This window comes from Lissotriton helveticus, chromosome 8 (assembly GCF_964261635.1).
Source record: "Lissotriton helveticus chromosome 8, aLisHel1.1, whole genome shotgun sequence".
Classification (NCBI taxonomy): domain Eukaryota; kingdom Metazoa; phylum Chordata; class Amphibia; order Caudata; family Salamandridae; genus Lissotriton; species Lissotriton helveticus.
The window spans coordinates 31,125,266-31,148,507 of NC_136069.1; the positions used below are offsets into that span (position 1 = coordinate 31,125,266).

Here is a 23,242-nt window from a genome sequence, read left to right on the forward strand (position 1 = left end):
AAGTGCAAGTACTCCTGTGGTAAAGTGCGTTATGGATTGGTGTTTCCATGATTGGATATTTGATTTACTTGTTAGTCCCTAGTAAAGTGCACTGCATGTGCCAGGGCCTGTAAATCAAATGCTACCAGTGGGCCTGCAGCACTGATTGTGCCACCCACGCGAGTAGCCCTAAAAAGGCAACTTGGACCTGCCATTGCAAATTTGCGCACAGTTGGTAACTGCTGTGCCGACTTGGCAATTGCACCCAGTTGCCAGGCCCTACACCTTCACTTTTCTTCATGTTAGTCACCCCTAAGGTAGGCCCAATGTACTCCTGTGGGCAGGGTGCAGTGTATGTAAAAAGTAGGACATGCCCTGGTGTGTGTGGCATATCCTGATATTGAATTACATCCCATTTCATTTTTCACTATTGCAAGGCTACCTGTTCGCCACAGGACAGAATTGGAAGTTTGTTTATAACATCTTTTTAAACATAACTGGTCCTGGGAACTAGGTAGGGAAATACAATGTAGTATGCCTGAACTCAGAATCTAAAGATACATCTTTTAGTGAAGGTGATTTTTACATTATGTGTTTGAAAATACCACTTTCAGAAAGTAGGTATTTTCTTGCTCAGTCTGCTGGAATGTGGATTGCCTGTCTGGGTTTTGGATCACAGAAGGCTGGGGACCCGGGCTGCAATGGGGGAAAGGAGAGATTTCCTTGCACCTCAAAGGGCCTGGTCTGCCCCAGACAATGCAGTCTCCATCTCCTGCCAGGAAATCACACAAGAGAAGGCAGAACTGGTTCTGGCTGGGCACAGACACTCTCTGCCTAAGAGATCAAAGGACTCTGGGATATAAATATTTGGGCCCAGACCCCTGAACCTTGGAACTCTTTTGGACCAAGAAGACTGCCAAGAAGAAGAGCTGGAGAAGCTGGGAGGAGGAACTACCACATTGCTGTGTGCTTTGCGGTGTTGGCCTGCAGTGGCTGCTTCTGTCTTGGGCAGTGAAAGGACTTACTGAACTTTCTGCAATGTACTTTTGTGAGTTTCTCCAAGGGCTTGAGGTAGAGCTTGCCCCCTGTTCAAGTAGTCTCAGTAACAGCAAAGACTTCAAGCTATTCTGCCCTCAGTACTGTGGACTGTGTGTTCTGTGCTGCAACAGAAGAAAAGCAACCAGACGACGTCTACGCCGCCGCTGCCGACTCCCTGTCCTGAAGGCACCGCCGCACCACGACCATGGTCTCACCGAATCCACTTGCTGATGCCACCAACGAGCCGTTGCTTGCACTGTGACCTGTGGGCACCACACTCTGCACCGCTTTGTTTCACGACGATGCCTTGGCACCGCAGAGGGCACCGTTGCAACGCCACATCGTGACCCTGGTCTCACCGACACCTGTTGACGCTGCCACCGAGCCGCTGCTTGCACCGCGACTTGTGGGCACCGCCTCGCTTCATGACGACGCCTTGGTATTCCTGGCGACGCTGCTCCAGGCCAAAATCTACGACGCAGCTTGCAACATGGTTCAAGAGCTTCGCTCCTAAAGTTACATGATGCACTGCCCTAATCCCGCACCGAAGCCTTGGCCTACCGGCGCCATCGACTCCAGTTCGTCCGCGCTTCTGTAACAATGACGCCACTGCTTGCACCGTGACGAACACCGACTTCATCTCGCACCGCGACGCTGGTCTCACCAACGACGCCATCTGACGCCGCCACCGAGCCGCCACTTGCACTGTGACCTGAGGGCACCGCATCACTGCACTTTGCACCGCAGCACACGAAGCCTGCTGATGCCAGCGCTCCTCACTCCATCAGAGAGGAGATCGACCTGGAACGTGTGTGACTTCAAAGGGTTCCGACTACAGCACCGACCTCTGGAACCGACACCTGTGGATGCTGTGTTTTTGGAAGCTCAACGAGAGGTCATACACGTCCTGCATTTCTAAAAGGTACTGTTTGCTGGTCTTCCCAACACCGTAGCTGGCCCGTGACGCAGCGGTCTGCCAGAACTGTTGGATTTGTTTGCTCATGATGCCGTGATAGCCCCGGACGGAGCTATCAACCTCAAGGAACTGTCTATAAAGCATATTTTGATAACTGTAGATTTTTAAGTATTGTATTGTGGATTTTTATCGTTTTTGGTCTTGTCTTAAAGTATATAAAAATATTAGCTATTTTTCTAAACTGGAGTGGTGTCCTTGTGTAGTGCTTACACTGTATTACTGTTGGTTATGTGCAAATACTTTACACTCTGCCTCTAAGATAAGCCTGACTGTTCGTGCCAAGCTACCAAGGGGGTGCGCAGTGGTTGTTTTAGGAGGGTAACTCCCTTATCCTGACTAGGAAGAAGGGTCCCTATTTGGACAAAGGTGCACGCCCTTGCCAACTTGAGACCCCCATTTCTAACACAATGCTATTAGTGAACCAAGAGAGAAGTCAGGGGCCACTTGTATCCTATATGTGGTCTAGATTTTTATTATACTTGGAGCCAAAGTTAATCAAATAAAAGAGTATTTTGCACAGCAGATATGCTGAACTCAAACAGTTGAAGATGCCCTTGTATGTGATAATGAAGAAAAAGGTGACTCAGTGAAATAAAATGTTTGCATAGGATCACACAATTTGGGCATGTTTATGCGTCAAGTGCTTCGCAGATAGGTTGAGTAGATCACTGAAGTCACTAAACCTATAGGTCTGGTAACATTGTCTGATTTTGAGAGGCCTGATGCATTAAAGATTACATTCTAAAACCATTGGCCCTACACAAAAGACGTGTTTACAGTCATCCTTGTACAGATGTAAACCCTTGTCCTTTTTTTACGGCAAAATAACTTTGCAATGAACACTACTGCACATGAAAACACAGCATGACATGAGCCGTAATATGCAAAGCTGCTGAACGAAACCTGCAATTTATTACCATTGATGATGGATGGGAGTGGACTCACTCACGACTTCGCTACTCAAGAGTCATGGCCCCACTGCCCATTGAGAACATATTAGTCTCTATGCAGCAACAATGATACAGTTTGATTTATTAACATTAGGGCATTTCGTTTAACATTGGTTTCAAAACAAGTATTTCACATAAAGTCCTCATCACCATGAAAAATCATTACTCAAGCATGTCGGCTTTGGTTGAGCAAAGAATGACGTTTTATAGAAGTGCGACAGCTGCTCCAGCAGGAGCGTCCAGCGCTAGTTGGAGGTAAAGTAACCAGAAAGAATAGTTGAAATGTCTAAGACAGAAACCGGAGGAGCATTCACAGTTCTTTAAAAAAGTAATTTTTTTAGCTAGGTTTTGAACATGAACTCTGACTGTATATTCCTAAGACAATCAGGATACAAATTCCACAGTTTGGATGCCAGATAGGAGAAAGCCCTGCCCCCAGCTCTGGATTTGCACAAGCACATTTTGGTGAGCAGACTGTAAATGTCTAAGGGCGGATATATTTTCACTTGGTTCTGACTGTAACTCGGGCCTGTCAGATTCACAGCTCTATAAGTGAATATAAGTGCTTTGAATTAAATTCTTTGACTGATAGGAAGCCTGTGGAGTATTTTCAGTCCCTTACGGATTGAGTTGAATTTTGGTACATTCAGGGCCAGGCGAGCCGTAGCATTTTAGTCTATTTACACACCCTTGAGGTTTCTCAAGGAGCAGGATATTTGCTTAATCAAGCCTAGATGATATTAGGGCGTGAGTGATACATTTGCGAGTGTTTGCTGGTTGAAATTTGAACATTATTTCCCTGAGAGATTTCATTACTGCAAAGCATGTACCAGTTGTGGCATTGACTTGCGGTTTAAAGGACAGTGAGATGCCAATTTTAACACCTACGTTTTTTGCCATGGAGGTGGGGGCAAGAGGGAAGCCCAGTTCAGACGGCTAAAATTCTCACCATAACCGGCAGAGAGGAGGTGCTGAAGACTAGGATCTCAGATTTTTCTGAGTTTAGGCTGAGTCAGTTCCTAAACCTCCAGTCTGCCACTGCAGAAGGCAGCCTTGAAAACTGTCTATAGCGGAGTTGTCTAGGTCATTGAAAGCAAACATCAACTGGGTGTCTCCAGCGTACGACACAACATTATAGCCCCAGGGTTGAGCTACCACAGAAAGGGGGGCAGTATAGACGTTAAATAACATGGGGCTGAGCACTGGAGTACCCCAACATTCCAAATCATTGTCAACGAAGATTAGATAGTATCAAGTTAATATAGAGGTTTGTGGGGTATCTGATTTTTGCGTCTACATTTAGTTTAGCATTTTCTTTTTTTAAAGAAGTGCGCTTGGGGAAAGAAGTGGTATACATTATGTAAAGCTCTCCATAACGTTCTACTCTTCTAAAAATAAGTTTTGAGTTAAAACTATTTAATTGAGCTTTTGTAATCAGACCGTACAATAAACATGAAAAAAAGAGCACAGAAAGAAGAAACAATAACAAAATACTGGTACTTAGAAAGTCATATGAAGCATTGATGAATCATATCACTGGAATATATCAGAAGACAATAAGATAGCTATGAAGTTACAGTATGAGTAATAGAAAGTATCATTCAGATCATTACATTAATACCTATATACCTATGGAAAGGTATACATTTTGAAAAACATAATAGTTCAGTGTTCTCCTCAAAATGTAATGTTTATGTAATGTAAGAGTAGGATGAGAAGACATTCTATCACCTTGTGTTGTAAATATGATCCATGCCCACCAGGTATGTATAAACAATAAATTAGCATTTTTACAATGAAATATAATAGATTAAATATAGTGACAGATATGCACGACGATAGGGAAAACAATTTTCATACAACAGAATATGGCAATTTAATAGATATATTGAGATTTTCCAAATAATAGTCCATACGCCAGACTAAAAAGCATATATAGCAATGGGCAGTCAAAAAATAAATGTTTCAAAGAACCATTAGTAACATGACAATGCCAGCAAATGTAATAATCCAATAGTTTAGCTTCGAACAATCTAACAGGAGTCTATAAACAGTATAAAAAAGAGATCAGATTACTATAAGTAAACAGGGATAATATTTTCTTGTAAACCTTTATGTAACATGATCATATTGATGAATTTTTTTTTAAAGACAGTTCTAGAATAACATTGTGAAACGAAGAAGGGAGTTCATAGCATTCCATTTTTAGGGAGTTCAGAGGAAGGAAGAAAAAAATTGTAGTAAATTAGTGAATGATTAAAAAAAAAAATCATTAACTTCATTTATTTTGGAGAAGTAAAACATTATGGGATATGTACAGTTTTTCCAATAATTTATATCACGATGAAGTTTCATAGCAGGATTTAACCACAAAGAAGTCTGTTTAGAATGTTTAATGCTAGTATAAAATAATTCATCATACAAGAGAGCTAGTTTTGTAGCTCTAATAACTGGAGATAGTTTGTTAAAAGATTTTATAATGTAGATAGTTATTAGGGGAAGTGATTAGTAAGGTATTCAAGTTTAACTCACATAATAGTAGAGGTTAATGTAGCATTTTGAACCAAAGAGGATCCTGGTCATACAATAAAGGTAGTGTGGTGATCATAAAAATTAGATAGTCTCAAAACAGCATTGTTAATGTCACGTTGGAGTTTCAAATAACTTTTTTCCTGGGGATTCCAAATAAAGTTTGATAGTATTTTCTGCTACCTTTCACAAAAGGATAATGGGACTTAAAGAGGTAACACATACAATAGCTGCAGGACAACCACCATTTTTAATTTACTGAATCCACCCCCACTAAGTCAAATTAAGAAAGATCAATGTCCCATTTTAACTTTTTGAATAACACATTCATTTTTAAGTATACTGTAAACTATTTGCAAAAAGGATTCTGAGGTATTCAAGTTTACTATATTGTTTAATCATATTTGATGTGCATTATCCAGTAAGAGGAAACAATGATATCATATTTACATTAAGGGTATAATCTGAAACTAGTGAGTAATTTTTAATTCTGTCCAGTATTATCACAATTGATGTAGCTGGATCAGAAATAAATAATAGATCATCAGCATATGCTGAAGTCTGAGCAGTAGTGTTAACAAATCTAAGACATTTATTATGAGGTGAAATCCATATAAGGTTAAGTAGAGGTTCAATCGCCAATATAAAAAGAAGCGGAGAAAGGGGGGAACCCTGTCTAGTTCCTTAAAAGAGATCGGAGTTATAAATATGGGCACTATCTAATACTTTAGCAGTAGGAGAAATATAACAAGCTCTATCCATGTTAAAAAAAAGGCTGACCAAAAATATAAAAAGAGCAAATTAAATGTATCGACACTTTTTCTGCATCTACTGCAAGTAAGTCAGATGGTAGGTCTTTATTATAGATGAAATACCATGGCAAACCAGTCTGATGTAGAGCACACAATCTGTATTTCATAAAACCAACGTGGCTAGTGTGAATTAGCTGACCAAGTTCTTTAGATAGTCTAGTAGCAAGAAATTTGGCATGGGTTTTACAATAGTAATTGATTAATGATATTGATCTGTACGTGGAAACAATTGTGGAATTTGTATCTTGCTTAGGAAAAACTACAATCAAGGCTTCAGAAAAAGAATTGGGTAAAGCTGCATATTGTGCAAAATGTGTAAGAAAATAGGATGCTAATTGTGCAGTGAAGGTTTTATATAACTCAGCAGAAATGCCATTTGGGACAGATGATTTTTAAGAATTAAGTGACGCAATGGCAGATTGAATTTCGTAAGAGAAATTAGGACATGTAAAGAATCTCTGTTGTCTTTAGTTAAGATAAAATATCCTTGAAAGATGTCAACAATTATCAGAAATCTGATTGAATAGCATGTTTTGTTAGTTTATCATGTTTTTTACGCAATTAGCAAGGAGTTTCCTAGATCTATTGGCTTGAAAATAAATCTTTGCTCTATTGTTTGATATGTGCAGACCACCATGTTTGTATCATAATGTTTGTAGTTGTTTTTTATAAACCACTTATTTTAGGAAAATATAGCCTTTCTTATTTAGTAATCTCTGTTTATAAATTAGTTATTTATGAGAGAATAGTTTGTTTGCATTAACTGTAAGAGAGATAGATAAGCATCTATTATAAGCCTTGAACAAATCCCACAAGGTTACATTAGACGTGTCATTGTCTGCATCAACAGCAAAAAAAGCGAAAAAGAATTTATTAATTTGTTTTTGTATTCATCTTCGAGAACAATATCAGCATTCATTTTTCAGCAGGATTTATGGAGCTACTGTTGGCCTAGTTTAATTAAAACATATATCATTACATGGCCTTAAATATCAATTGCATGCATCTTGGGACAGGGGATTGTTTGGCATAAACCTCTAGAATGGGGTTCTCCACAGTCGTTCCTGGAGGGCGGGATCCATGGCAGATTTTTAAGATAACTACATTTACCTAAATGGAGATATTCAAATAATTTGGCATGGATCCAGCCCTCCAGGACTGACTTTAGAGAACCCTGTTCTAGATGCCAGTAGCTAATCAATCCTGTGATATGGGAAACAAGTATTCGAGAAAAGGGTAAATTCTTTACCAGTGGGAAAATGAAGTATAGAAATATTTGATAATTTTGTGTTTTTGAAAACAAAATTAAAAAAGTACAAACAGGAAATGTTCAAAAAGGTTTAAAATTGGGCACAGAATCTAATATTTGTATGATGCAGAAAATAGATGTGAATTATATGATTTTATCCTCCATGGTTAAAGGTCACTTTGGAGGTTTTGTTTTTTCTCTGCTGAAAAAAAGAAAAATGGTGTTACCGTTCATTTTTCTAAAAGACTTCTTCTTCAAATGTTGGTAATTCTAGGTTTATACATGCTGAATTACAGATTGATTGATTAAACAGTTTTGTATTTAGTCAATATTTATGATCCTACAACAGATGAGCCAAATTGGTTGGAAAGCTGTTACTTCTGAAATTGTTAAGCTTGACAGTGTTCCTTTAAGTACTAGTTAAGGCTCTATTTTTAGACCAGACACTCTATTGAATAGACTAATATGCCTAGAAACATATTTATTGATCTTTCTATGCTTTATGCTTCAGGCATGCTATGTCTGAAGAGTTTAACATTTGATAAAACAATTTTAGGTTGGACAATTTAAAATGATAAAAAATAACTGAAAGGAGGAGAAAGAATCAGAGAAGAAAAAGATGACTGAGATGAGAAGTATTAATAAAAATAGTAATAAAAGAATCTTAGAACATATGAAAACAAATAATACATACAACACAGAACAAACAAACAATGATGGAATGTTCAATAGAAGTGAAGCCCAGCGGAGCAAGCATAATATGGAGCAGTGATGCAACACTACGAACCAGCCACAAACAATTGATGTGTGACAGAGGACACAGCATTATCAATCAAATAGACTACAAATCAACAATATCTTGTTGCCTCAAATTGATAGGATGATGTTGATCAAGAATCTCAATCATGCCCTTGGGATTACTGAAGGGTTTTGTTGATCCATCTAAAAGATTTGCATGGTCGAAGGGTCAAACAAGCCATATTAATATCCCAAATTCAAGAGTTGAGGTGAAAGTGTTGTAAATGGACTACTAATGCTCACCATTTCTTTTTCAAAGTCTTGGTGAAATATAGATCATATTACCATCCACCATTTCCTAAGGAATTTCCTAGATCGCCTTCCTTATCATGACATCGTAGTGATGATGTAGTTTTGGTTTAGACTGGTTTGCCTTCCTAGGTGACAGAGTAGCGTTATCAACCTCAAATCAGTCTTCAGAAATAAAGTTTAACAGTTTGTATAGGAACATTTTCACATAAGCATGACAGCTTTTCAAGGGACATTGGAAGGTTAAAAGCCTGGAGGTTATATGGTCTTCTGCGATTTTCGTAGTCAAGCAGTTAGGTAATTTTTGGGAGAAATTTGTGAAACAAGACGAGATAATTCATAGTATATTTAATATCTAGGCTAATCATATCTGTGTTGCTATGAACTGCCAGTATTTCCACTAGAATTTTATTTAGTGATGGTTCTTCTATCTCATCTACGAGACAAACTTAAAATCAAACTTCTGCAAACGTACTAAGGTGTAAGATTAATGAATTGTCTTCAAAATCAATAAAAGATGATTGTTCCTGAGATTTAATAAAGTAAAATGAACTGTGGGCACGAGGAGCACAGGAACATGAAAAAACAACCTTATTAAGACAGACCTTTGAGCTCCTATTAAAACATAGGAGCGGGTCTAGTCAAAGCCATTCAGTTTCCTTCCAAGGGTGCCGCCTCCTCGACAGAAGTTTGAGATTAAAGGTGATGCATTATTGGTGCGTGAAACCCACATAAAAAGCACCATACACATCGAAAAGTAAGAGCCAGAAAAACTCTCTGTGTAGGAAAGGCATGAACTTCTAATCCTGCAGAGCAAGAGAACGGCACAAGTTGTATGCTTAGTTGCAAGGGCTTGTAGTCCGGCCGGTGAGCATCAGCTTACAGTTCTGTGTCCAGCCTGGTTGCGTGCATGCTTTGACTCCTTCAAAATAAGCTTCTTTCCCTTCTCCCATCCCCTGCAGGTTTGGTACTGTCCATTATGTTGAACCTAGGAAGCACACTGCTTCTCCCAAAGTTCATCAGGAATAAAAATAATGTTTTATTGTTTCCCAAAGCATTCTTGCGCCCAGTGTGCACTGCACACTGACTGTTGTTTACTGCTACGACATATTATTAACAGTAAGTGAAATCAAGCATGTTTAAAACAATTATAAAAATACACAGACAATTCTATCAAAAAAGAAATAGTGACACACCATGAGGATGAACAGATGAATCAATATCATTGGGATGTCAGTTAAAACAAAACTACAAAGATTATAAATTTAAATTTACCTGGAAGTTAACGTTTACATAATTAATTACCGCAATCACCATCTGCAGGTGCATGGATGGAATGTAAAAAGTGCCCCATGGTCAACATTGTTAAAAGTTACCAAGATATTGAGCAATAGGAGCACTGAGATCTCTCTCCTTTCTAGCACGCATAAGGCATCTGGAACAGAGGTTAGAGGTGCTGATTTAGTAAAGCTTTTTCCCCATTCACTGCAGGTGTAGGATTTTTTTTCCTGCGTGTGTTCGCTGGTGGATTTTAAGGGTTCCGAACACACGAAAGTTCTTCCCACATTCATTGCAAGAGTATGGTTTTTCTCCTGTGTGTCTTCGCTGATGGATTTTTAATTTTGATAACTCAGTGAAGCTATAGTTACATTCACTACAAGGATATGGTTTTTCCCCTGTGTGCGTTCGTAGGTGGCCTCTCAAGCTTGATGAGAAAGGAAACTTCTTTCCACATTCACTGCACGTGTATGGTTTTTCCTGTGTGTGCGTTCTATGATGGAGCATTAGGTTTGCTCTTCGAGCAAAGCTCTTACCACATTCAATGCATGTGAATGGTTTTTCCCCTGTGTGTGTTCGCTGATGTTTCTTTAGACTTTGTATTGCAGCAAAGCACTTTCCACATTCACTACAGGTGTATGATTTATTTTGTCCTGTGTGTATTCGCTGGTGGACCCTTAGGTTTCCTGACAGACTAAAGTTCTTTCCACATTCACTGCAAGTGTATGGTTTTTCTCCGGTGTGTGTTCGCTGATGGATCCTTAGTTTTGATGAATCAGTGAAGCTATTGTTACATTCACTACAAGAGTATGGTTTTTCCCCTGTGTGGGTTCGTAGGTGGCATTTCAAGCTAGTTGAGAAAGGAAACTTCTTTCCACATTCACTGCATGTGTAAGGTTTTTCCTTGGTGTGTGTTCTCTGATGGTGCATTAAGGTTGCTCTTTGAGTAAAGCTACGATCACATTCACTGCATGTGAATGGTTTTTCTCCTGTGTGTGTTCGCTGATGTTTCTTTAGATTAGATATCTGAGTAAAGCACTTCCCACATTCACTGCAAACATATGGTTTTTCCCCTGTGTGTATTAACCGGTGGGTCTTTAAATTTATGGATTTACTAAAGTTCTTTCCACATTCACTACAGGTGTATGGTTTTTCTCCTGTATGTGTTCGCAGATGGTTCTTTAGTGACATTGAATAAGCAAAGTTTTTTCCACATTCCTTACAGCAGTAAGGCTTTTCTCCTGTGTGGGTTCGCTCATGGGCCGTTAGTTTTCCTGCTAAAGCAAAGCTCTTTCCACACTCACTGCAGGTATATGGTTTTTCTCCTGTGTGTGTTCGCACATGGCTCTTTAATGTCGATGAACTGTTAAATCTTTTTCCACATTCATTACACCTGTATGGCTTTTCTCCGGTGTGTGTTCGAAGATGGATATTTAGATGTCCTGAGAAAGCAAAGAACTTTCCACATTCACTGCATGTATTTCTTTTTTCTCTTGTATGTGTTCGATATATGACCTGTTGATCAGATTGCTCATTTAAACTCATCTTACATAAATAGGTTTTTTACTGAGTTGTTGCTGATGACAATGTAGGGATGATGAGAGATTAAAACCCTTCCCACAAAAAAGGCATCTGTATGCTTTTCTTAAGTTTTTGTTTGCGAATGAACTCTCAGTTGTGATGGTTGATGAATACTCTTGACGCATTCACTGTGTCTTTATCACTTTTCCCCAGAGCATGCTTGCTGATGCTGCTTTAGTACACAGGAGAAACCAAAGATCTTCTTAAGTTTGTTGTGCATGCATGTTTTTTCTCTAAGGTTTAGTGTCAAAGAGTCAGTTATAATTTGGCATAGTTCATGTTAATGTGTTCCCTGACTGACTAGTGTGCTTGCTGACAAACTAACTGTATTCCAACAGTAACTGCAAATGGGTAGTACTTGCAATGTATGTTTATGAGTTTATAATAATGTTGAATGGTGTTTGGAAAGCTTGCCAGACTGATAACATATCTATCAGGGCTCCTGTCTTCAACCCAAGTTAAAAATTTTAAAATCTGCAAACAAAGAATAAAATGTATAGCTTTATGAAGCATACAAAGAACAAACCTTGTTAAAAAATCTTTACATTCTAGGATAGTGTGCTGTAATGTACATAGCCAAAGCTTTCTTCAGTTGTACCTTCACATGTCTGATTCACAATTCATATTGTGTATGCCCATCGTCTTTTTCTAGAGATTGCAAAGTCCATTCGAAACAAAGTTTATAATGGTCTAACACCACAGTATAGTTATCATGTTAGGAAGTGGAGCACGGTTGTACCTATCTAATACTTGTCTCAGACAAAGGGCGGCATCTGGAATCTTTTAATACTGGTTGCATTGTACCCGTATCATTGTTGTGCTGTTATTTCATTTCAATGTTTTGGGTTCGGCAGCATGAGTGTCCTCAGCGTCTTGAAGCCACTGGACTGCACCTGATGTTTCTTGCCGGATTTGTCTGTTCATATACAAGATTCTTACTGTGCTGTTCTATCTATAATTACTGTATGCCATTATTTCGAGCTCTTCTTGAATATCGGACAGCTTTCAAGTATTAATGAATTTTCTTCATTACTCTTCATGTTATATGTTCACAAATCTGCTCTCTGTGGATGCAAAAATATTTGTAATCTCTAAATATATAAGCAACACATAGAACACTATGCGGCAGACAACATAAGTACTTATTTTCTACCAAGTTGTATACCATAGGCCTGATGTAGATGTTATTGGGCGGTGTTCATGCCGTCACTATGGCAGAGTACCTTTCTCTTGACATGGTGAGGGTACTCCTCCCGCCAAATTTTGAGATGAGATGCCTGGCAGCCCAGCGGACTTCTCTTGCATTTACAGGACTCACCATCCTGGTAGTTCCTGTAAGTTCATTGAAAGTGTGCCTTGAGGCACCATCAGCATCGCGGCATTGCACACTTTCAATTTTATTTTCAAAAATAAAATCTCAAAGCAGGATTTTGTTTTTGAAAAGAAAAAAAGAAAGTAAACAAAAAAGAACAATGACCCACCCCAACCCTCCCACCTCCCCCCATTGTGGGACGGCTCTCCCATTGCACAGGGGTCATTGTAAAGTTTGACCTTTTATATACCACCACCTTTTAGGTGGCAGTTTGTACTCTTATTCGAGCAAGCAAACTTCCAAACCTCCAACGGCCCTTTCTTTGTAGGGCTGTCAGAGGTTTATACAGGGAGAGGAGACTTTGTAGTCTCCGCTTTCTAAATACTGAAGGCCGGCCTGCCTGTAAATTAAGTGGACGGACCTCCATATTGCCAACATCTAAATCAGGTCCTAGGTTTTTAATGCAATGTAAAAAAGTGAATGTCTGAATTACTCTCAGTCACTGGTATTATTCTAGGCAGCAATTCAGTTCATTGCTTTTAGCTCACTTTGCTACTAAAGACAAAACATAAATTTGGAAATCAGCCTTGATCGTGCTCCAAAAGTAACAGTCCAGTAAGAACATGAGTTAATGTTCCTCTGAATAGGAACAAAAGCATCCATATAATAGTTTACACCTTGAAAGGCCTGGTCAGTGAGTTACAGCACATCAAGACAATTATTGAATACATTTCCATTTTATCATGTTTATATCTTGGGAAAGAATAACATTACAATTAAAACAAAACACAACGCATCTATTTGAAAAATAGAATCATTTTCAAAATGAAAACCAAAACATAGATTGAAAAGAGAATTAGGTAGCATTTAAAGGATAATGGTATCTGTATGTTCACTGCAGAGAGTGGCCAGGCAATGCCTAAATCATCCCGAGGCTCTTTCGAGGGACTGCCACATTCGAGTGAAGTGAACATGACCTGGTGGACACATTGTGAATACACATAGACTGGTGTGTGTTTGAAAATGGGGAATGTATTAACTTTGAGATGGCACACTAACAATTTGGTATTCAGGAAGGGGTAGAGTTTCCACTTCAATAATGGCTTCCCTAAGCAGCTGCTGTACAGCATTTTAAAACCAAATGTTATTTCTCTGCATACTTCTTGCAACATCAATTGTAAAATAAAGCCATTATTTAAGAGGAAGTGATGTGCCGTCTTCCCTGTTTTTTCCAACAAAAGTCTTCAGGTATATGAAACACAAGTGGACTACAGAGTGAAGAATAGTTATCCCCAGTATGATGTTCTGATGAGAACCCCGTTTTACCAAAATATTTTTGGATTCAAACCGCGTCAACAAGTTTACAACTACCAGAGAGGTGTTTCACTGTTCTTGAAAAAGTGTCGGCTTCAAGGGAACCCATATTGATAGACAAACTGATTGATTTGTGATTAAAGGTCCCATAAAGAAACAGTCTAATAAAAAAAAAAGGTTTTCTTTCCCTCTGGTATTTGTAAAAATAACTGTATGGACTGGGATTTATTATGTTAAGCTTTAATGTCAGTGATAACACATATATGTTGGTTTTTGTATGCATTCTTTGAAGTATGTCCTAGTTATGTAAATTATTGTTCTGTACATCTGTTTGGAAAGGTCTTGATATGTTCATGTCTACTGCATTGTCTCAATGTGTGTGACAAATATTTGCTGTATTTTATGAATTGCACATCTATATATATGGTAAACATCCGTCGGATCAGTAGACGTTGTGCCATTTCGGTCACAAATGATGGGTATCTTAACAGACAGGCGCCAGTACATGCTGGCACAGTCTATGTAATAGCCGCCCCAACTTATTCCCCCACTGATAAATCCTACTTTGTGAGGCCAGCCAAGCGCCCTTGGCCTCCTCCATTAGTTCCCATTGATACTGTTATTGCATAAGACCCAACTGTCTGCACGCCCCTCCACCATCTCCCTCCCGCCCAAGCCTCTCCAATTACAATATACGTGCCTCCATTTGCAGCAATTTTTGCCTGTGTTGTTTGCACTCTGCTGTACAAAAGCGAATGTCAATGCAGCGTAAAGTGGGTTTCATTGCCTCCCACAGGACCTCAGCAAAGGAGGCAGTCGCTTCATTAAGTGAAAAGTAGTCATTCAAAGCCTCATAGATATGTGTTCTGTAGGACTGGTCGAGCATGTGCCACAGGGACAGCCTCCATCGGATCGGAGGACTATTCGGGCCTACAAGGAGGAATGCTGGGGAAGGATTGAAGAGCCCCCTGGGCATGATCACCACTTTTGAAACTCAAATGTCTGACTAAAGGGTGGGGGTGCATAAACACTACCTAGTACCATGGACTCCCCGCAGTTGTTCCTGAGTACTAGCACATACCTGCCCTGCATATCGATCCACGTCTGTATTTGATTTGATTATTTATTTAGCGCGACTATCACTCCAAAAGGAGCATCCTGGCACTATGTGGGAGAGGAAAAGGAAGACAGTTCCATCACTTAAATGAGCGATGAGCAGAAGGTATCTGAGGATCCAAAGATCCAAGTCTTCAAGGACTTTCTGAACTGAGGTTCTGCTTCCATCAGCCTTAGGTGTGTAGGCATGAGGTTCCAGGCTCTAGTTCCTAGAGCAGCTAAAGCTTTACCTACTTTGGTTTTGTACCTAAAGACAGGGGGTTTAAGAACATTTGCTGATGAGGATAGGAGTCTCCTGGCAGTGGTGTAGGGGGTAGACTTGTCCAATAGATATTTGGGTCCTAGGTTTCTGGAGGCTCTAAAAGTGACTAGCAGAACCTTAAATGGGATTCTCTTCTGCATAGGCAACCAGTGATGGGTTTTGAGGGCTGCTGAGGAAGATGATCTGCAGAGGAGTTTTAGCACTAAGTGGGCTGCTGCATGCTGTACCACCTGTAGTCGCTTCAGTAGTTGTTTGTTAACTCCTGTGAGTAAGCTGTTACAGTGGTCCAGTCTAGACAGGATAAGGTCCACCACAACTGTCTTCCTCGTGGATAGTGGAATGTAGTCCAAGAGCTTTTTATGTGCTTTGATTATGTTGAAGAACGTCCTTGCCACTGTCAGGGCATGAGGTCAGAACGAGAGCGAGGCATCAAATTTCACTCCCATGTTCTTAGCTACTTCTCCTGTGTTTGGTAGGGCGGGTGCGTTTTCAGGTCACCATTGGCTCGGCTCGAAGGGATTGTCCTTCCCTATCGGCAGGATCTCTGTTTTATCCGTGTTGCATTTAAGGTGGCTGAGCTTCATCCAACGGATTACCTCTGAGAGCCATAGCTTAAAATGGAGTTCTGCGTTATTGGAGTCTCTGTCGAATGCAGTGTGTTGTCTGCATATGATGTTGTTTCAATACCAAAGGAGGTTATCAGTGAGATGAGCGAGGCAATGTAGATGTTAAACAACATTGGGCTGAGACGAGCCATGTGGGACGCACGATGTGATGAGGCGTTCTGTTGAAAGGAAAGTTCCTAGAGACACTGCTTGTTTTGGATTGGTGAGAAAGGATTTTATCCAGGCTAGAGCGGTGTTGGATATACCGCTATTTTTTATCCGGGTGAGGAAAATGTCATGTGAGATGGTGTCAAAAACGGCTGTGCGGGTTAAAAGAATTGGCACCGCCTTTTTACCTTTATCTAGGGTTAATTTCAGTGTGTCAACTATTTCTAGTTGAATGGGTAGTAATGGGTAGAATGGGTAGTAACGATATTGGTCGGAGGTTTGAAAGTATGGATAGATCCATGTTCAGTTTTTTTAAGTGGTTCGACTATTGCCAGTTTCCATTCCGCAGGGGCTATACCTGTGGCCAGTGATGAGTTTACTATATTGTTAATTACCGTATTGGCAATGTCAATGATCTTATGGAGGACCACAGGGGGACATGCGTCCATGGGGGAGCCGGATTTGCAGGCGGTTCTCTTGTGTTTGCTCAAGTGAGCATTTTTCAAATGAGTGTAGGAGAGGCCCTGTGTAGGTAGGGTCCGGCTCTGTTATGTTTCATATAGGTACCCCAATATAGGCTGAGGTAGCAACTTCACCTTTCACCCATATTCTCCCCTACCATTACACTACATAACGGTTCTTGGGACTGACCTTTTACCTAGTTATGTTATTGCATACAGGACGTGGGGTTTTCTCTGAAAACTAGCCTCATCCATTCTGCATGAGGATTCTTGTAAACTCAGCAGGACTACCATCTCCTGCATAATAACTATGTACAAGTGTCATTCCTTCAGTCATCCTAAGTCCGACATGACATAGCAAGGTAGAACCCCTGGGGTTCCCACTTTGGGTACATTAACACCATATCTTGCTGAGGTAGTCAGTGGAGAAAAGGACTCCCATGCCGCACACTGACGCAAGACGCTAAGGTTCCTGCAAGCAGAAACTCCAGCTTGCAGGGGTCTGATATCCCTTGCGTGGGGTGTCCATCTCGAGACGTGGTCCCACAGTCTCTCACTTCAGGGAATGAAGTTGACTGTATCCTAGAGGGATTCTTGGCTTTTACACCTACATACATGCTAGGTACATTTAGGTACATCTAGTTTGGGTCGCAACGTAGGAGTACACATTTTACTGTCATGTATTTTATATACTTGCCTGTATTCATTGTTTTAGCACGATTGTAGAAATCTACCACCCTTTTACTCTGATAGTGCTTATAATCATTTATATCCGTTACTGTCTAATGGTTATTTCAGTACACCTCTTTTACTAAATGCTAATTGAAAAACGTCCCACCGTTTATTCTGTGCATCTCTCTGAGACGAAGTGAGCGAAAAGTAATACACAGTTTCCTCAATCCTGAGGGATCAGGGTTGCCATGTTCGATAGTTGCCAAGAACTGTTCTCTCCTTGGTATGAGGGGTTTCTAGTGGCACTGTGAGCTAGCTGGTATACAGGCTAACATACCCGGTTAGGGTGCCCAGAATCAGTCTGGGCACCAAGCCCCGAGTCAATGTTGTCTAAACAAGCAGATCCTATATAGGTTTATAGGAACTACACAACAGCTCTAACTGTAGATGCTGTGTGTGTAATGTTAAAATCTTTTTGTATATAGAAAATGTTATCCTCAAAGAAGACAGAAATCTGGTCTGGTATTGGTTGGAAGAGGACTCTGTGATGCAGCAGTATGGCCACCCCTCTGGAACCCCTGGCAAAACCTGCATGAAAAATGATTGTGTAGCAGAAGCAGGCAAGGATTGTAGTTTTTGTCCTCATAAGATGGGTTTCCTACATCAACAGAACATCGGCCTCCAGGCGCTTTGCCTGGCGGAGCACAGCGTACCGTTTCACTTAATCTAAAACTCCCCGGATGTTCCAGGTCACTATGTGAAGGCTCCCCAATGAAACCTCATTGTTTAATGCAGTCATCTAAATATAGAAAGTGCAGGGCATGGGCAGTCAATACACTGAGCAGCCAAACTGTAGGGACACAGACTCAATCAATCAATCAAGAACATTTATAGAGTGCGCCCCCCACGCCCCCAGGGAGGGGGCGGGGGGGGGTGCTGCTACTGCTCGAATAGCCAGGTCTTGAGTTGTTTCCTGAAGGAGAGATGGTACTGGGTCAGACGTAGGTGGGTGGGGAGGGAGTTCCACGTCTTGGCAGCCAGGTAGTATCTTCCTCCAGTGGTGGTTCTGCGGATCCGCGGGACAGTGGTGAGGGCGAGGGCGAGGGCGAGGCTGGCGGGTGGGTGTGTAGAACTTGAGGCGTTTGTTGAGGTATTCGGGGCCCATGTCGTGGAGAGCTTTGTGTGCGTGGGTCAGGAGCATGAACTTGATCCTCTTATTGACGAGGAGCCAGTGTAGGTCTGTCAATTGGGTGGAGATGTGGCTATGACGGGGGATGTCCAGGATGAGTCGTGCCGATGCGTTCTGTATGCGTTGAAGTCTTTTCTGTAGTTTGGCTGTGGTACCAGCGTAGAGGGCGTTCCCGTAGTCCAGATGGCTGGTGACGAGGGCCTTGGTGACCGCCTTCCTGGTTCTGGTGGGGATCCAGCGGAAGATCTTGCGGAGCATGCGAAGGGTGTTGAAGCAGGAAGAAGTAACGGCGTTGACTTGCTTGGTCATCGTGAGGGAGGAGTCAAGGATGAATCCCAGGTTGCGTGCGTGGTCTGTGGGCTTGGGGGCGGTGCCCAGAGCCGGGGGCCGCCAGGAGTCGTCCCAGGCGGAGGGGGATGGTCCGAGGATGAGAACCTCCGTCTTGTCTGAGTTCAGTTTCAGACGGCTGAGCTTCATCCATTCCGCGACGTCCTTCATTCCTTCCTGGAGGCTGGCTTTGGCGGTGGCGGGGTCGTTGGTGAGGGAGAGGATAAGCTGGGTGTCGTCTGCGTAGGAGATGATGTTGAGGCCGTGTTTGCGTGCGATGGCCGCGAGGGGACTCATGTAGACATTGAAGAGGGCTGAGCGAGGAGCCTTGGGGAACGCCGCAGATGATCTTCGTAGCCGCGGCGCGGAAGGGCGGACTCTCTGAGTTCTGTCGGAGAGGAAGGAGGTGATCCAGTCCAGGGCCTTTTCTTGGATGGCATGGTGGAGGCGGGTTGTTAGGGTGCGGTGGCAGACTGTATCGAATGCGGCCGATAGGTCAAGGAGGATGAGGGCGGCAGTTTCCCCATTGTCAAGCATGGTCCTGATGTCATCGGTTGCTGCGATGAAGGTGGTTTCGGTGCTGTGGTTCGCTCGGAAGCCGGACTGCGATGAGTCGAGGGAGACTCATCGCAGTGCAATAAAGACTGAGACTGTGCAATTAAGTTTAAAAAACACTGTAGAACTATACATACCCCCCTCCACCTCCCAACCTAATACCTCAAACCTCATTGAAGCATCTGACACAGAAGAGATCCTGCACCAGCCCCAACAGGGAGCAGGGTTATGATCCGTCCAATGGATCCCTAGGTGCCCCATCAACATGGAATTTACTGAAGAGCTGGGTGTATACTTCTCCATAGGGGCAGCCCATATAGTAAGCCATCATACTGTACATCTCAAACTCAGCTATAGTTTTTCACAAACACTCCCCAATTTGCCATACACTGCACCCTTGGAATGTAAGTGTTCAGTATCCAGGGCCTCCCGCCTGGTCATCAAAGCGTGGCTTGGAGCACCATTATGATCTTGCTCTGTGTCTTTTCTTGTCCTTTAGTTTGGTCTGAGTTTGATGTGGGTCTCCAAACGAAGAGTCAGGGTCCCGATGTGGAGGCATGTGATGCTTCAACTGTCGTATTTCATCGGTCTAAGTGAGCACTTCCTCAGGCGTGTCGAAGAACTGGGTACGGCCAGAAACAGAAGCATGTATGAGATCTTCAGGTCGCAGAGATGGGCCATCGCTGCCATAAAAGACTAGAAAAGTCTGGAAAGATCATTCTACAAAAGGAGTCATTGATGCCGAGATCTGGCAAACGTGAGGATAGTGTCTCTGTCATGAAAGTTTAAAATCCAAGCGAAGACCAGCCGAGGCCTCGTGCTCAGGGCAGGCCTCTCAGCCAGTTCTGTGGGCATGCTCTATAAAGAAGCATGGGGAGAGAGCATCCGCTGGGTTCCACATCTTGAGCCATTGCCATTAAGCCAAGAATTTGCCCATATCCTTTTCACAGCCCTCGGGAAAGTCCACAAAGGTGAGATTATTTCAGCGGGCCCGTCCCTCTGCAACTTTTACGTGCGTGGCCAGGCCTTTCGTGATCTACTCAAGGTTATCTACCTTGGCTTGGAGTGTGAAGACTGCATCTTCTACTCTGGAGACCCTGGTTTCAGCTTGACTGCAACTTTGGGCAGGTTCTGGCACAGCAGCATCACATCCGGCCCTACAGCTCCTATTCTGGCCTCCAGCATATCTCTGGATTGGGTTATTGCAGCCAGTAAAGAGGCGTTATCGGGGGAACCACCTGGTTTCCCCATGAACCTGTCCATTATGCTTTGCTGTGAAGCAGGGCCCGCTGGCGTATCTTCCGTCATGTCGAAATAGTGGTAGCTTCCGATGGTACACGATGTCGTTGGTTGAGCGTCCAAGCCTCACCAGCCAGTCGTAGCAGACTTCAACACAATGTCGTCGGGGCCTGGACCTCAATAGTATCAGTCACTCACTAGGAGCTGCCACCTGTGGGCTCTAGTTGCGCAAGTAGAAACAGGTATTCCAGGATGGCCTCACCTCGCAGCGTGGGCTGCAAGACGCCTAAGGTGGGCAGTCACCAGCCGCAGGCAGCTCTCATGCAGTGCCCTTCAGAGCCTGCTGTGTGCTCCTAGGCAGGGGCTTTACCATCCCCGGCAGCCTGGCAAGACCACCGTAACCTCCTGTGCGGGAGCGCCAGGGCACCACACTCCATCTCAGGCAGCTGTGTCAGTGCCCATCGAGCCACCGGATCTCCACTGCTGGCAGCCGGGCCGTCTCCCGAAGATCCATCTAGGCCCTGGCCTAGGCAGCTCAGGCCCCTTCTGTCACTCTAATCTCACTCTAATCTCAGTGACTCCCCACTCAGGGACCCTAGCTCTACTCACTCATGAGGATGCAGTCACTGCAGCCGTATATTCAGGCATCCTTTCAGTCTCTGTGGGCCGGAGGTTCCTTGACACCGGCCCGTGATCACTCCGGTGCAGCTCACGTGGGCTACTGCAGTCGGCAGCCGCGGCTGTAGGCCTCAGGCACTGGTGATTGCGGCTACATCATCTTATAATCTTCTAGGAGCCTTACTCCCAATTCAAGGGCTGAGAGAGCATTGCCACATCGCCTATGCCAGTGAGGGCCCAACTGTCATGTTGGACCCCTAGGCCATGGCCCACAGAATTGTATTACGTTTTACGGCTTTTAAAGCGAACAAGCCAATATAAGCCATACATGTGTTCCAGTGCCAAATGATATTAACACCATTATAAACAAGATGTCCATCTGATTGTAGGGGGGGCGCTAGGTGGCGCACTAGCAGATGGCCGCTCTGTAGCGAGCTCCTGCCGTCCGGCGTAATTAATCCTTTAATTATCCTTATCTTTGTCCAAGAGGGTTGACCCTGACACCCCCGATTTTTTGCGGACACCGTGCTGCAGCTGTGGGCCAAATATCGCTGCTGCTGCTATCTCGTTGGCCCAGAAAATTGCGGAGGAAGGTGACCCCGCCTGACCCCGCCTGACGGTGAGACTCCCAGAGGTGGAGAGTCGGCTGCGGAAATCACCCAGTTTCGAGGCTGCAACGAGGCTGACTGGGCCGTGTCGGCCGGGCTCCTGAGTCGCGAGCGTGGGACCCGCGACCTCCTGCCTACAACGCTGATACTGCTAACTGCCGCGCAGGGGTTGTGATCGGTGCGTAGTCGCGAGGCAAGCACTTAGGTGTGGGCAGGCTCTAACGGACGGGCCGACACACTTCGCAGGGCCGATCGCTGCTCAGATCACGGGAAAGGAGTGGTGCCCCCCGCCTCTGATATTGTGCTGTAGTAACGTGGCAGAGAGGTCGCGGCTGCCTGGCGCGAAGCTTGTGAAGTGGTTGGACGACTCGCGTTAGCGGCGCTGCTGGAGAGCGTCCTGTGGACACCGGATTCTGAAGCCTGGGACACAGTGATTCCGGACCACTGCGCGATTCAGTGTGCTAGGTGCGGGGCCATCTGGAGAAGGTAGGGTGGATTCACACTTGAATTTGGCGCTGGCTCCAGACTTGCCTTGGTTCTAACGGCGTGTCTGACCTCTGAGGCGGCACTCTCAGGCCTTCCAACGCCGTGAGGGTGTGGGATCCCCCTGTCTCCAACCCTGAATAGAGCGAAATACACCCGCGACCTGCCGATGCGGCCTGCTGTTGCACCCATAGCGCTGTGACGCTACGCTGTCAGCGTAAACCATCCGGCGCCATTTTGGACCCCAGAAAGAGGCAGGGCTGATTGACTTGACACTGCTTACTAGGCGATAGAGGGCACAGGTGGAAATTTCGTCCCCCAGACGCTATAACACGAACTTCACTGGAGTGGAGAGTGGAAGTGCGGTGGCGCCCTGCAGGGGAGATTGAACTTTTGCAGTGAGGCCCTGTGGTGAGTGTTTTTACTGTAGCGACGTGGCCTTGACCACTCTATACCCTGGTATTCCCATTGCCTCCACGTATATCCTTGTTGGAATTAGACGCGGCGTGAGCGAAGGGGCAGGGATCCCTCTCACGCCAGATCGACACAATGGGCAAGCCAGACACGCGTCAGCCCAAGATTACGTTCGACATAGCCAAAAAGGCGCCTCAACCTAGCCAGGGAGATCGAGATCAGCCTGGACACGATGGGGATGGGGCGGCGGCACCTGCCCCTGCTGCCGATGTCCAAGAGATCCTCAGGGAGGTTCGGCAAGGATTCGCCACCATTGTGGATAAGGTGGACAGGCTCTCCTCACGGATTGATGCCATTGCCCACAAGCTTGATGGACATGACGAGAGGATCAAAGAAGTTGAAAGACGCGTCTCTGACTCTTTAGAGGTCTCTGCCACTCACACATCCCAGCTGTCTCGCA

General features: G+C 43.6%; 2 protein-coding genes across 2 annotated transcripts in view; both read right to left on the reverse strand.

Annotated features, from left to right (window-relative positions):
- LOC144773679 (uncharacterized) overlaps positions 1-23,242 on the reverse strand; it is a 470,291-nt gene that overhangs the window by 385,031 nt on the left and 62,018 nt on the right. The window lies entirely within an intron of this gene.
- The window catches only part of LOC144773680 (uncharacterized), a 150,632-nt gene continuing 136,538 nt past the window's right edge, over positions 9,149-23,242 (reverse strand). The window contains exon 5 of the mRNA XM_078658832.1: positions 9,149-11,420. Coding sequence (XP_078514958.1) covers positions 10,063-11,420 — 1,358 coding nt within the window. The 3' untranslated portion in view covers positions 9,149-10,062. The remainder of the gene's footprint in view (positions 11,421-23,242) is intronic.